Source organism: Vigna unguiculata, chromosome 6 (genome assembly GCF_004118075.2).
Source record: "Vigna unguiculata cultivar IT97K-499-35 chromosome 6, ASM411807v1, whole genome shotgun sequence".
Lineage (NCBI taxonomy): Eukaryota > Viridiplantae > Streptophyta > Magnoliopsida > Fabales > Fabaceae > Vigna > Vigna unguiculata.
Window position 1 is genome coordinate 6,066,788 of NC_040284.1, and position 13,357 is coordinate 6,080,144.

At 34.8% G+C, this 13,357-nt stretch overlaps 1 protein-coding gene across 1 annotated transcript; it reads right to left on the minus strand.

The window, feature by feature from the left end:
- Nucleotides 1-6,791: 6,791 nt before the first annotated feature.
- Nucleotides 6,792-12,945, minus strand: LOC114187243 (linoleate 13S-lipoxygenase 2-1, chloroplastic-like). Its single transcript, XM_028075436.1, has 9 exons — nucleotides 12,658-12,945; nucleotides 11,954-12,216; nucleotides 10,599-10,839; nucleotides 9,882-10,205; nucleotides 8,970-9,055; nucleotides 8,768-8,878; nucleotides 8,380-8,693; nucleotides 7,766-8,032; nucleotides 6,792-7,662 (listed from the first exon to the last, which is right to left on the minus strand). The coding sequence occupies exons 1-9, from the start codon at nucleotides 12,839-12,841 to the stop codon at nucleotides 6,903-6,905; spliced, it is 2,550 nt and encodes an 849-aa protein (XP_027931237.1). The 5' UTR covers nucleotides 12,842-12,945; the 3' UTR covers nucleotides 6,792-6,902.
- Between the last annotated feature and the right edge of the window lie 412 nt (nucleotides 12,946-13,357).

A 13,357-nucleotide genomic window follows, 5' to 3' on the forward strand; every position in this document is an offset into this window, starting at 1 on the left:
GAGTCATTCCTGATTCATCTATTTTGACACCACTCTTATTGTCAATCTACTTACATTTGAACAGTGGAATAGTAAACATGGTATAATCAACCTCCCATATCTCTTGTATTACACCATAGTATGTCATTGATCCTACTATGGGATTTTGATCTTTAGATGTAGAAAATTGTAGCAACTCAGCTTCAAGACTGACTCCACTATTTTGTACTGTGCTTTTATCATCAAGAGACTTTGTATAGAATGTGCAATTATTGATTTCATAACCTGTACAACAGATGACATCAAATTTCAACCCATTTGCTAACCACATCAAAGTCTTAGAGCATTGCAAATCTTTCAAAACCTCATATTTAAACCAAGGCATGAATGTTCTATTATACTCCATCAAATGTCATTTCTCTGATTGTCTTGGATTGTTCTCTTTCACAATGACTTTGTGTGCAGATAAGTAAGGCATTACCTCATCTGTGTTGTTCAATATGTATAGGTGTGCTTGCATCAACTCTTCGCGATTTTTGGTAACCACACTCACACCTCGGATGTTGTTACTTATAGAACACCTGTTCAACCATGATCTGTGAGGAACTCCTATTGGTTTTGCTTTTGCCATGTAATCTGAACAAAACTCGACACTTTCTTTAGCAATATATCTTTCAATCATTGAAGCTTCTAGACAATATTGATTTTTCACATACCCTTTCAAAATCTTCGTGTAACGTTCAATGGGATACATCCATCTTAAGTATACTGGTCCACAAAACTTGATTTCTCTCACCACATGAACAAGTAAATGTACCATGATGTCAAAAAAGAATGGAGGGAAAAACATCTCTAGCTGACACAAGATGATAACAATTTCGGCTTGAAGTTCATCTAACTTTAAAGGATCAATGACTTTGCTGCAAATTGAAGAGAAGAATGCACACAAACGTGTTATAGTTTGTCTAACATTTTTGGGTAAAATTCCACGAATAGCTACAGGTAACAATTGTTGCATTAAGATGTGGCAATCGTGAGACTTTAGGCCAACAAGCTTCAAGTCTTGCATGGACACTAAACTCTGAATATTTGAAGAGTATTCTTGAGGTACCTTGACACTCTTTAAACATAAGCAAAAACATATCTTCTCTTGTCTGGACATAGTGTAACATGCAGGGGGCAAATAAATGCGCCTACCAACCTCCCTTGGGGCCAAGTCTTCTCAGATCTTCATTTCAACCAAATCCAAACGAGCATTTACTTCATCTTTTGTCTTTCTCTAAATGTTGAGTAGTGTACCAATCAAGCTATCACACACATTCTTCTCTACATGCATGACATCTATGCAATGCCTAACTTCTAACGTCGACGAATATGGAAGGTCAAAGAATATTGATTTTTTCTTCCAAGGGCTCGATGCAGATGACTTCTTTGGACGTTTTACCAAATACATGATGTACTTTATTAACTTTTTCATGAATTAGAATGCCAGTTAATGGAGTTGGTGCTTTGTCATTCTCTTGATGTCCATTGAATGCTTTCTTTAACCTTCGATAAGGATGATTAGCTTGTAAAAACCTTCGATGGTTCATATACACGGTCTTCCTTCCGTTTTTCAATTGATGAGATGCAATGTTTTCTTCACATATAAGACATGCTTTATGACCCTTGACACTGTACCCTGACAAATTACCATAAGCTGGAAAGTCATTAATGGTGCAAAATAACATTGCATGCATCATGAAGGTTTCAGAAGCAACAACATCAAATACTTCAACACCATCAACCCACAACAACTTCAAGTCTTCAACTACAGGATTGAGATATACATCTATGTCATTTCCAGGCTGCTTTGGACCAGATATCATCATAAACAACATCATGTATTTTCTCTTCATGTAGAGTCCAGGAGATAATTTGTAAATGAATAATATAACAGGTCAACAACTGTGGTTTGTACTTAAATTACCAAATGGATTCATTCCATCGGTAGCTAAGCCAAAACGAATATTTCTACATTCTTTACCGAACTTGGGAAATTCCTGATCAATATTTTTCCATTGCATTAAATCAGCTGGATGACAAAGGAGTCCGTCACATCTTCTCTCAGTTACATGCCATCTAAGGTTTTTAGCGTGTTTAGGATTTGCAAACAAACGCTTAAGTCTGGGCATGATTAGAAGGTACCAGACTACTTTCAAAGCAGATCCTTTCTATTTGACCATTATCTTCACTGTTTCTTTTCCGCTTGTACCGTGATGACCCACACTTTGGACATTTTTTCAAATCTTCAAATTCTTTTTTGCATAATATGTAATCATTAGGACATGCGTGTATCCTTTTATACTCCATACCCATCGGATAAAGAATTTTCTTGGCGTCATAGTTTCGAGTGGGTAGAGTATTTCCTTCGGGAAGCATTTCATTCAAAAGCACGAGCAATTATGTGAAGCTATTATCTGTCCAACCATTGGTCCCTTTCAAATTCATAAGTCTTAAAACCGCTGATAATCGTGTGAACTTAGTTGAACCAACATACAATGGAGTTTCCGCATCAGCAGACATTGTCTCATACACATGCGCTTGTGCAAAAGCTTCTGCGCCAACATCTCGTATCATGTCCTCCATATTGTCTTCTTCTACTCGCTCTTTACATCGCTCTTCTCGCTGCTCTTCCCGTCGCTCTTTCATGGAGGAATTGGCAAGATATTCAATTCGAGAAACAGTTGGAATGTGTATTAATTCGCCGTGCCATGTCCATATTGTATAACTTTTAAGGAAACCATCACAAATAAGATGTTCCCTAACTTGAGTTGCATTCAATTTTCTTCCATTCAAATAGTTGACACAATGACATCTGAACTTTACCTCATCATCACTTCTCCCCTCATAACGTTGCACAAATTTTATAAATTCTTTTACTCCATTCTCATACTCAGCGCTGATACGTGGTAAATTAATCCAATCTGGATCTATACTGAAATCGCGTGAACAATTTCAGTAATCTTTGAATCAATGCTCACGTCGTAATCAAGGTGTGACCCTATCCCATTTAAGAAGATTCACTTTCTTTATTTTATTGGTACATATTACTTTTAAAATACATATATTAAATTTCACGAAATTTTGCCAGCATTTCGCATTGGCCTTCAGGATACACGAAATGAAAGTGATTATAAACCATAATCAAATATGCACCTGAAGATCAATACAAAACACAATTGACAAATATTCATGAATTTTAAGATATGTATTTTAAAATATTTATGCACTAATAAACTAATAAAAAGTGATTTATCTTCTTAAACTGTCTAATTGGACAATTCAAGATTCAATACATTTAAATTATTAATATTGTATCCCCTTTTATCTAATTATAAAATAAGTAATTTCGTCAAAATGAAAATTTGGGGACAATACATACTTTTCGTATTGAATCTCAAACGGGAAACGAAGACTAACTCATAGTATATACAAACAATCCAAACAATTTCAATTCCAATGAAAATCAATACTTACAATAATCGAAATTCAAAAATAATACATACAAAATGGAAAATGAAACAAAAATGAGTTAGAAACTTACCATGGAGGAATGGCGGTACTACAATTACCGGAAAAAACCGAGAAGGAAGTGCACCAGCGGAGGCGACGCCACGACAGTGGCCGGAGGCGGAAGCTGGTGGCCGGAGGAGGAAGCTGAGGAAGGGAGAGACGAGAGAGGCACGAGAGAGAGCACGAGAGAGAGAGACACGAAATGGAGGTGCAGCATAGAGGGCTCGTTCGCATGGTGGTTGCAATGGCCAGAGGTGGTCGAAGGTGGTCGGAGGGTGTGGTGGCAATGGGTGCAGTGGAGAGAGAGAGCGTGCGAGAGAGAGAGCGAGAGAGAGAGACGCGAAATGGAGATGCAGCACAAGGGGCTCGTTCACGTGGTGGTTGCAATGGCCGGAGGTGGTCGATGGTGGCCGGAGGGTGTGGTGGCAGTGGGTGCAACGGAGAGAGAGAGAGGGGAGGGAGTTGCAGAGGCGCAGGCGCGGGGAAGAAGAAGGGTTCGCGAAATTCGAACCTTAAATAAACCCTATGGCTTCGGTTGTTAGGGGAACCGAAGCCATAGACCCCCTTTTGGCACCGGGCCTCCTTGGACCGAGGCCAAACAACTAACGTCCAGCCACGTTTTGGCTTCGGGTCTTACTGGACCGAGGCCTATACCACTGTTTGGCACCGGTTTTGAGTGAACCGGGGCCTATACCCCTCTTTGGCTTCGGGTATTTGGAGAACCGAGGCCTAAAACTTGGCTCTAATTGCAAAAATGTCACCGTGCCATTATATGCTTTGGTTATTGGCCAACTGAGGCATATAAGGCGAGGTAAAATGGGAGTTCTACACTAGTGCCTAGAGCACTTCATAGAGTTACTCTTGAAATTTCTAATAGAATGCTTGTTTTGAGATCACTTCACTATTCTATTTTTTTGAGTGCACCTAAGCTAGAGATTTCCAACATTTCCTCTAGCCACCTTCCACTAGTCTAGTTTCTAGTCTTGTCTCCTTTCACTACTCCAAATTTCATTGCTACAAGAGCCTTAAACACTTGTTTCCATTCCCAATTCCATGCCTATGGAGTCTCAACCAGCCACCACACCTTGGAGCTCCATCACCATGATCGCCCAATGATTGAACTTGTCGATCGAGGGTAATATTTCAATTTAGTCACATAATTATTTTTATTATATAAGTTCTTTCATTTTGTAACAATTTCCCATGACTTTTAGGTTTGTTCCATCTAGAGTAGCTTCACAGGCTATCACAAAGGCAATCAAGCAAAAATTTCTTCATCCTTGGCCATCATGGGGAGCAATACTTGAAAAAGACAAGGATCATTTCTGGCAACGTTTCAAGGTAATGTGGTCTAACTTATTATACATCTAAATTATGATGTTAACTACTATTTTGTAATGTTTTAATTGTTTTAATTGTCTCGTTGTGGAGGAGAGTTCAGTGGGCACCAATGCATGAGAATGATATTAAGAGAAATTTCAAACAAGAGCTTCTCATAGTCTATCTGAGCTTTTTAGAGAAGCTAGAATTGCTGGGGAAAGGCCATAATGGATTCCAAATGATGTGTGGACCAGACTGCTAGAACATTGGAATTCTCCAAGTTCTCGTAGCAAATGTATTGCAGCAAAAAAAAAATAGGGCTTCTGAAACGAGTGGTGGTGCCTTACACACAAGTGGATCCATTACCACTCACGGGCATGCCCTTCGTATGGTATACACATTAACTGTTTCTATTATTCACAATTGCCCTTTCATTTTTAAAGTTTCCTCTCATTCCAAATTTTGAACCACCCAGTATATGGATGAGATGTCTAGGAAGACACATGTAAGCCTTTTTTAGTGTTTAAAGTTATTTACTCTTAAACTTATATATACCACCAAATAATAATAATTGTTCATTTTTTACTTACAGGAAGAATTTCAGACTAGGCTTTCCCCTGAGGTTTCATCTTGTGGTGCTGATGGAACACAAAAGCAGTCCTCTGCTGATCCTACACAAGACAAGTATACCAAGACTAAGTGTTGGATTGAGACGGTTGAAGGAAAAAAGAAAGGAAGACTTATGGGGTTGGGCAACTTGTTCCAAAATATACAGGTTCAAATGAAAGCCTAAACCAGCTATCAGCGTCCTCCTCTTCTAATACTGAGGACCTCACTAATATTAGGCAATAACTTTCACAGAGTCTGGAGGAAAATGAGCAATTGAGGTCCGAGTTTTGATCCTTTCAATCCTTAATGATGCAATATCTCCCTCCTGATGCTCAAGCTCGTCTTCCGCCACAACAACAACAACCACAGCCACAGCCACAAACAAACCAAAACCAACAGGCTTCTGACATCCCTCAACCCCAAACACATCTTCAACAACAAAATAATCAGGAGGATGAAGATTTAAATGAAGAATCTTCCGCTAACTATGAAGATTATTAAATTATGATGTAGTTAATAAACTTCCGGCATGTACTTATAAACATCTTTTTAATTATGTTGTTAATTGGTATTCTGCTTATGTATGGCTTATATTACGAAGCATTTACTGACAAATTTTTTGTCGTCGGTAATCCATCTGTAAGTTATAATTACCGACGGATTTAGGCCTTTTCTGACAATTTATGGTCGTTGGTAATTTAGATATTTCTTGTAGTGCTAGTGGCCTAAGAAAATAAGAGCTTAGGCCCACCTACCTCACATGAAGCTCACTTTTCTTACATATGCTTGGCCATGGCTCAAGTCGATTGTTCCTTGGCTAAAGGGTTTCTAACCGTGTGACATTCACATATTATATATTTTCCACATTAAAAATATTGGTGTTCCCTTTTATAATTATAGTTTTAATTATTGTTGTTATTATTCCTCATAGATTATTGCAAGCTTGGGGAAATTATTTCTGGTACATATTTTAGTATTTTGTTATTATGTTGTTTTCCCATTAAAGATTTTGACGGGTCTATCGAAAGAAAAATTCATTAGCGAGATACAACACCAATGAAAAATGAGTCCAATGCATATAAGGGATTGACCTCACTTCCAACTCAAAACCCGTAGGTAATGTGTTTATGAATTTTCATATTTATATGGTGCTCAACTTTTTAATATCTATCCGATACTCATTGTTGAATTTCCAATAAAACCTTAAATTACAAGTAGTTGTGTGAGGTTAAGTTATACTCAAAGTCAACTCTCAAGAAGATAAAATGTTTATTTCAAGCTATTATGAAAACTTTAATATAATGTAGTACAAATCTTGCACACGAAAATGTAGGAAAGGAAAACTAATTAATGTTAAAATGTTTTCTATTCAAGACCATACCAAATAGTGCAATAGTAAGAAGAAAATTTAATCACTAATCCATTTATAGTACTATTGCTTAAATGGATACACTGTAAGGAATTCCTTTCGCAGTGAGTCCAGGTTCTGAAAATGGTTTCATTAGCTCGTAAGGTACTACTCCAACACCATGCCTATTTTTCAAATTACTATCTTTATTCCTTGAGTCTATGATGCCTTCAATTTCCTTCAGTCTCCTATTGAACCTTTCAAAGGCAACCTTTATGGTTGGATCCTGAGCCCATGATGGCTTCATGAATTGCCCAATATACTCTTCATCTGTGGAATGGTATGATAACACGTTAAAAACTAACATCATTGTTGTTGCTTGGATTTGTGATGGAAAACTCTCCAAAAGAGTTTGCTCAGGTTTGTTTACAAAGTTTTCCCACTCTTCCTTTGAAGGGTCTTCTGTAGGCATTTTGTTTCTTATAATGTTAGGTCGATTAGGAAAATAGCCCGCATAAGTATATTGGCCAAAGTTCACAGCTGCATGATGAGCAGATGCTATCCAAGCTATGGTAGTGATGATATCAATAAGGTCTTCTGGTGTTTTAAGATTAGGCCACCATGGTTCCTCAGATTTGTCTCCATGACCAACTGTCCTAATTTCTGTCCACCATGCTTGGAGCTCTTGGTCGGATTGTATGATGCTTGGGGTTGAATAGTAATGGTTGACATAGTCACTGACCCACTGTTTTATGGCATCCCATATAAGAAGACCATCATTGGCAAAAGGGTAGTCTTCAATTGTTAGCTTTAGGCCATGTGGTGCATTAGGGTCTACTTCAGCCATTCCTCTGAAGAAAAATTAGTTAAGAAATTAATGTAGATGAATGCTTTATGCAGTTCTAAACTGACAAACACAAGAAAATTATGAAGCATCTCTCTGTGTTTATTTACCTATCAATAAGATCGTTAGGAAGTGCTTGCAAATCGAACTGCCAAAGTTGATCATATGCTACTGAGCTTAACTCCATTGAGTATTTGTTCGGTGAAAATGATTTTTCAATGATCCCATTTGCATTGATAAGAATTTCACGAGCAAATGCATTGATAGCAAGAGTATATCTCAGATGTGGATGCAGTAGTTTGTACATTGGATGCATGGCGCTAAGTTGCCTATTTGTTGCAATCACAAATGGTTCCATGACAGCATGAGCTCTTAACCTGAAAAAAAAAAATTTGACAATTTAGATAGAGTAAGTTAGCATCTTTTATGTTAAAAGAGTTTTCACTGTAGAAATGTTGAGATTCTGCATCAGTGAGTTATAAACATTCGACACACATCAGTTTCAACTTAAAAACCTTAAGACAGTAGATATCTAAATTTTTTATCTTATATAATATTCTTCAGACTCGTTAATTCTCAGTATAGAACCAAACTTACACATGGAATCCTAACATCATACAACTTTCAACTTTTCTCAGCTTGATTACCTGATTGAGTCAACATATATATCTCAAAACAGCAGCAAGGAATAAAAAGAATGAATGACATGCTTATATGTACTCACCAATGATTTAGAAGTTCATGAGTACCAGCATCATGAGCAAGAACATGAGCTTTGGCAAGCCTCCAAAGCCAGAGATTGGTTGAATGAGAAATTGAATGAGAAGCAGGTGTGAAGACTTGCTTCCATTGTGGCTTACCATCCATAGGTGGCCTTGTGAGTTCAATAGCTATTGGCTTCAATGTGCCTTGTTTGGTGAGGAAGAATAGCGTCCTTGATCCATACAATGTGGTTCCCTCAATCTCTCTCACTTTGCTTACGTATGGTAAGAATAAATCATGATAGTCTAACATGTACAACTTCTTCTCTCTAATGGCCTACATGTATTCAAAGGAAACAACTTTTAAGAAACATTATTCTAAGTTAGACAAAGTGAATGTTGGTTTTATACCTCTTTTATTGTTCCATAACCAATTATTTGTGGCTCTATGACTTCTGCTGTGAAAGCTGATTCTTGTGGACCATAGATTTGGGATTCAAGTTTACTTTTCAGAGGCCATTCCTACATAAAGCAAAAAGAAAAAATTGAGATCCTGGAGCATACATCGAGTGATGAAAGTATGTAACAAATTATATACTGTAACTCCTCTTACCTTCACCAATCGGATGTTTTGTGGGTTCGCACCAGCCAAAGTCTCTCTAGCAAATTCCTCATCTGAAAACCAAAAGAATCTGTCCCCTGCATTTCCCAAACTCACAATCATCAAGAGAACCCTTTTCATTTTGTTGTGTCATTTAGTGTTATGTAAATTATTTTAACCACTTGAACTTTGGATCACTATTGTAGTTCCCAATAATGGTGATAGAAATAAACTTTGGATGCACCTACCATTATTTTATTTACTAGTTTTATTTTGTTTAAGTTACACGGTTCGAATTCCATTGTCACCTTATCATCAAAAAATTAACATCCTTATTTGACTAGGTTGTAATATTTAGGTAGAAATTAAAAATTTAATATATTTTTCATTCTTAAAATATTTTAAAGAATTGTATCTCATCTTTAAATTAAATTATAAATTATTTAGCCTTTATATTTTTTGAAATTTTGTAAAATATCTTTTTCAACCTATGTAAAATAAATTATATAATATAGTATCCACATATTATTTATCTATTAAGAATAATATTTTTACATTATTTTTACTAAACCATAATTAACTTGAATTGCGTAAAGGACCATTTTGACAAAAAATAAATAAAGAATCTGATAGTGAAACTAACAAATTTTAAGTGAGAGTTGATCATTACCATAACTATGTCTAAATTTTTTAAGTGAGTTAATCATTAACATTTTAAAGCATCAAGAGTTGAATACTTTTTACCTATTTTGAAATTAAATCTCGACGCATGCAATAGTCCTATGTTTTAAGAAAAATAGTCCTTGACAATATTAACGTAAATCCTCTAACAAGAAACAAAGCAAGTAATGCAAAATAAGCAATGATCTAACATTACGAGACTTAAAAAATAAGCACTTGTGGTGTGGTTATAAGTGTTCTTACTCTTCACTGTTTCTGGGGTATCAAAGCGCAGAAGATTCTGGCTATCATTAGCAACCTTGATCAACCTGGGAATAACACTTTGGAGGAAATTTAGACCACTGTCTTTAAGAGCAGGTAAGTGAAAACCTTCTTTGTAGATCGTCTCTATGTCTTCGAAGCTTCTAAATCCAAGATCTTGGTCAGTCAGAATTGCATCTAAAGATTCTAAAACTGCACTGATTCCTGTTGTTATTGCGTTCATTTTGAACTGTGACTCTTTTGTATCAGAAAATGCATCGTCACGAGGAACGTAGAAGCTTGAACTTCTCTTCTCAGTAGAAGGATCTGGAAAACAACAATTAATGTAAACAAAAATATTGTAATTTTAAGATTTTTTCTGTTTACACTATAACTATAAGTATAACTCAATAAATTTATAAAGTTGAAATTAGGTTTAAAATTCGATTATATTAATGTAAAATTACTGACATATTATAATATAAGATATATATGAGTTCAAAAACGATGATCCAATAAATAATAAATCTTATTAAAATAGATTTTGATTAATTCTAAGATCATATTTAAAAAATAAAATTTAAAAATAACTCAATCTTAAAAACAAACTTGTAAAATAAGATTATAGTTATATATAACCTATAAATACGCCTTATATGTAGAATCTCCCAGATCTATATTCACCGAAAAAAAGAATGTAGTGAAATGAGGAAAAGTAACCTGAATGAGTGTGTTTTCGACCAGTACGACACCTTCTTGGATATGGATATTGTTTGGAGGCACCAAGAACAGGTCTTTTGAGATTAAGGTTAGAATCAGGATCTGCAAGATCATTGTAGACATCATAATCGTATATTCTGTCTGAGCTCTTGCGTTCTCCTTCTCCATTTCCTCTTAATTGCTTCAAGGCTTCTTCTCTCAACCTTCTCAATCCACTTGGTGTTTGTGATGGCAAATATGACTATTACGTATTCCATGCATTCATTAGTTAACCACAACAACACGGTAAACTTTAAAACAAAGAAATAAAGAGGAGTGCACCTATGACATTATTTTTCTAGCACTATTTTTGTTAGGTAAACTTCATGAAGCATGTTGTAACTACTCATTTTTGTTATTTTTTTTTTCATGGAAAATTTTCAATTTCTTTTACGTGAAAATTAGTAAAACTTGACTTTCTGTTAATTTTATTTTATATTTTTTAAAATTTCATCAAATACTACTAGGAAAAATCTCACCAATATAACATTTTAGTAGTGTAATAAGTATGTCATTGATAATAGTAAAAATGTCTCAAGTGTGGGAATAAACTCTCGTGATTTCCAATAAAGTTTCAACAGTAAAAGAATTATGTTTTGATGTTTTAAGAGATAATATAGATCCTAAAGTAATTTAGATGCAACTAGTTTGAGAAACAAACTTATCAAATAAAGATTGAGATCACATATTTAATGGGAGCAACATCAATTTTACTCTAAAAGACATTTTTGTTAAAAAGGTATATATTAAAAGTGTTGTTAATGTTTCTCTTATAAAAATGAAAACAACAACCTTTAATGATTCTAATGAGATAAACAAATGTTAACGTGAAAAATTAAATTATTTTCACTATAAAAAGATTTGGAACTAATTTAAGAAACCCTTATAGTAAAAAAAATAGTGAAATTCTTTTGAATGAAATTTTGAGACTTAAAAGAAAAATATTTTAGGGTTAAATATAACAATTATAATTCGTCCATATTTTAAAGAGTGACAGTCTAATTTTTAAATTTTAAAAATGAATTAATGTAGTTCTTGATGTGTTAATTGATTTTTATTTATCTAATAGTTTTCAAAATGATATTTGAATTGTATTTAGACAAATTTCTGATCAAATATCATTCTAAAATAAAATATAACAAGTGGATAAAAATTAACGTGTTAACTTAGAATGACTATTTATATTATTTTTTAAATTTAAAAATCAAAATGTATCAATATTTAAAACAAGATCAAATCTTAAAACAAGGTCGAATCTTAATCTTGTGTTGAAGCATAAGAATTAAAAATATATTTAATTTTTTTTTTATACTAACCTTGTCAATAAAGAATACTCTCTTGACATGATCCTTTGGTTGAAGCCATGAATCACAGGTGACATGCAGAGGGCCATGAGGGAAGCCATCCAACACTATACTCTTCAAAAACATCTCCTTGCTCTGTTCATTCTCAACCAAAACAGCACCCACTTTTCCGAAATCTTCTCCTAACTTAAATGTCGCCTCATACTGCACCTCATCATTTTCTTCATTACTCTTCTCTGCATCACCTTTTATTGTCTTTTTCTCTAACTTTGTTTCTTCATTCGTCAAAAACAGAGATAATAAAAATGGTTAAAGCTCTACTTTCATAAGTAAAATATGTAAATGGACACTATATTCGTATTACAATTTAATTTCATAAAGATTAAGTAGATAGGGCTATGTTTCCGAAAGAAAAGGAACAAAAGAAAACATTTATCAAAGAAAAAAAGTTTCCTAGTACTAATTCAGGTATTATTCTTTACATATTGGATTAGAACCATGTGACGTTTCCATTTGTAAACCACTCATTCAACTATCTGTCGGTGCAATTTTTTTCTCCCAATAATATAGTAGTACAAAAAATATTTAGGGTATATGTAATCTTTTTATTTTCATTAATTAATAATAAAAAATATTTAACTCCATATCTAGATTTCTAACAGTAAACTTTACAATCAAAAAGGATCATGAAAAAAATAGCAGAATTAAAAACTTACTTGAATCTAGATCATTGCTGAGAAGCTCGAAAACAAGAGTTTTCCCAATGATATGTTCAATCCCTTGAACACCACCTTGAACAAGATTCGTTAAGAGTCCACCATCACTTCGCTTCACGGTCGCAGTGACCTTCACAGTCCTCAATTTAGGGTTCATGTTGGACATGCCACTACCTTTCTCCATCACAGAAAAACCTTTTGCGTGTCCCTTTGTAAAAGAAAGTTTACCTTGACTTAAGAACCAACCAGTGTGAGTGCATTTATAGCTCAAAAACAACGGAGAAAATACGGTATTTATAATGGAATGCTGCGCAAATGGATTCTTAATTAGCTTCATATGTACGTGGGGATATGGTTGTGCCCCCAACGTAACAATGCTGAAACGTGACTTTGGGGTCTCTCGTGCCTTTCAAAATGGACCCCTTACCAACCATGTTTACGTACAAAATTCAAATAAACAGCCACAAAAAGTAGGTTTTCCCTATTCGGAAGATAATGAATTACTTCCTTCATCATTTGCCTGTTACCCATGACTTTGAATTCCCCTTTTTCGGTTACTATGAGTGTGGGTTTAAATTTATCTCATGCAATTTGTTTTGCTTAAAGACTTGGTAGATGTTTCTTTCCAGATTATAAATATGGCAAAACACTGTTAAGAAGACGTAATGTGTGGTATTATTTGCTATTTTAGTGTGTGTAA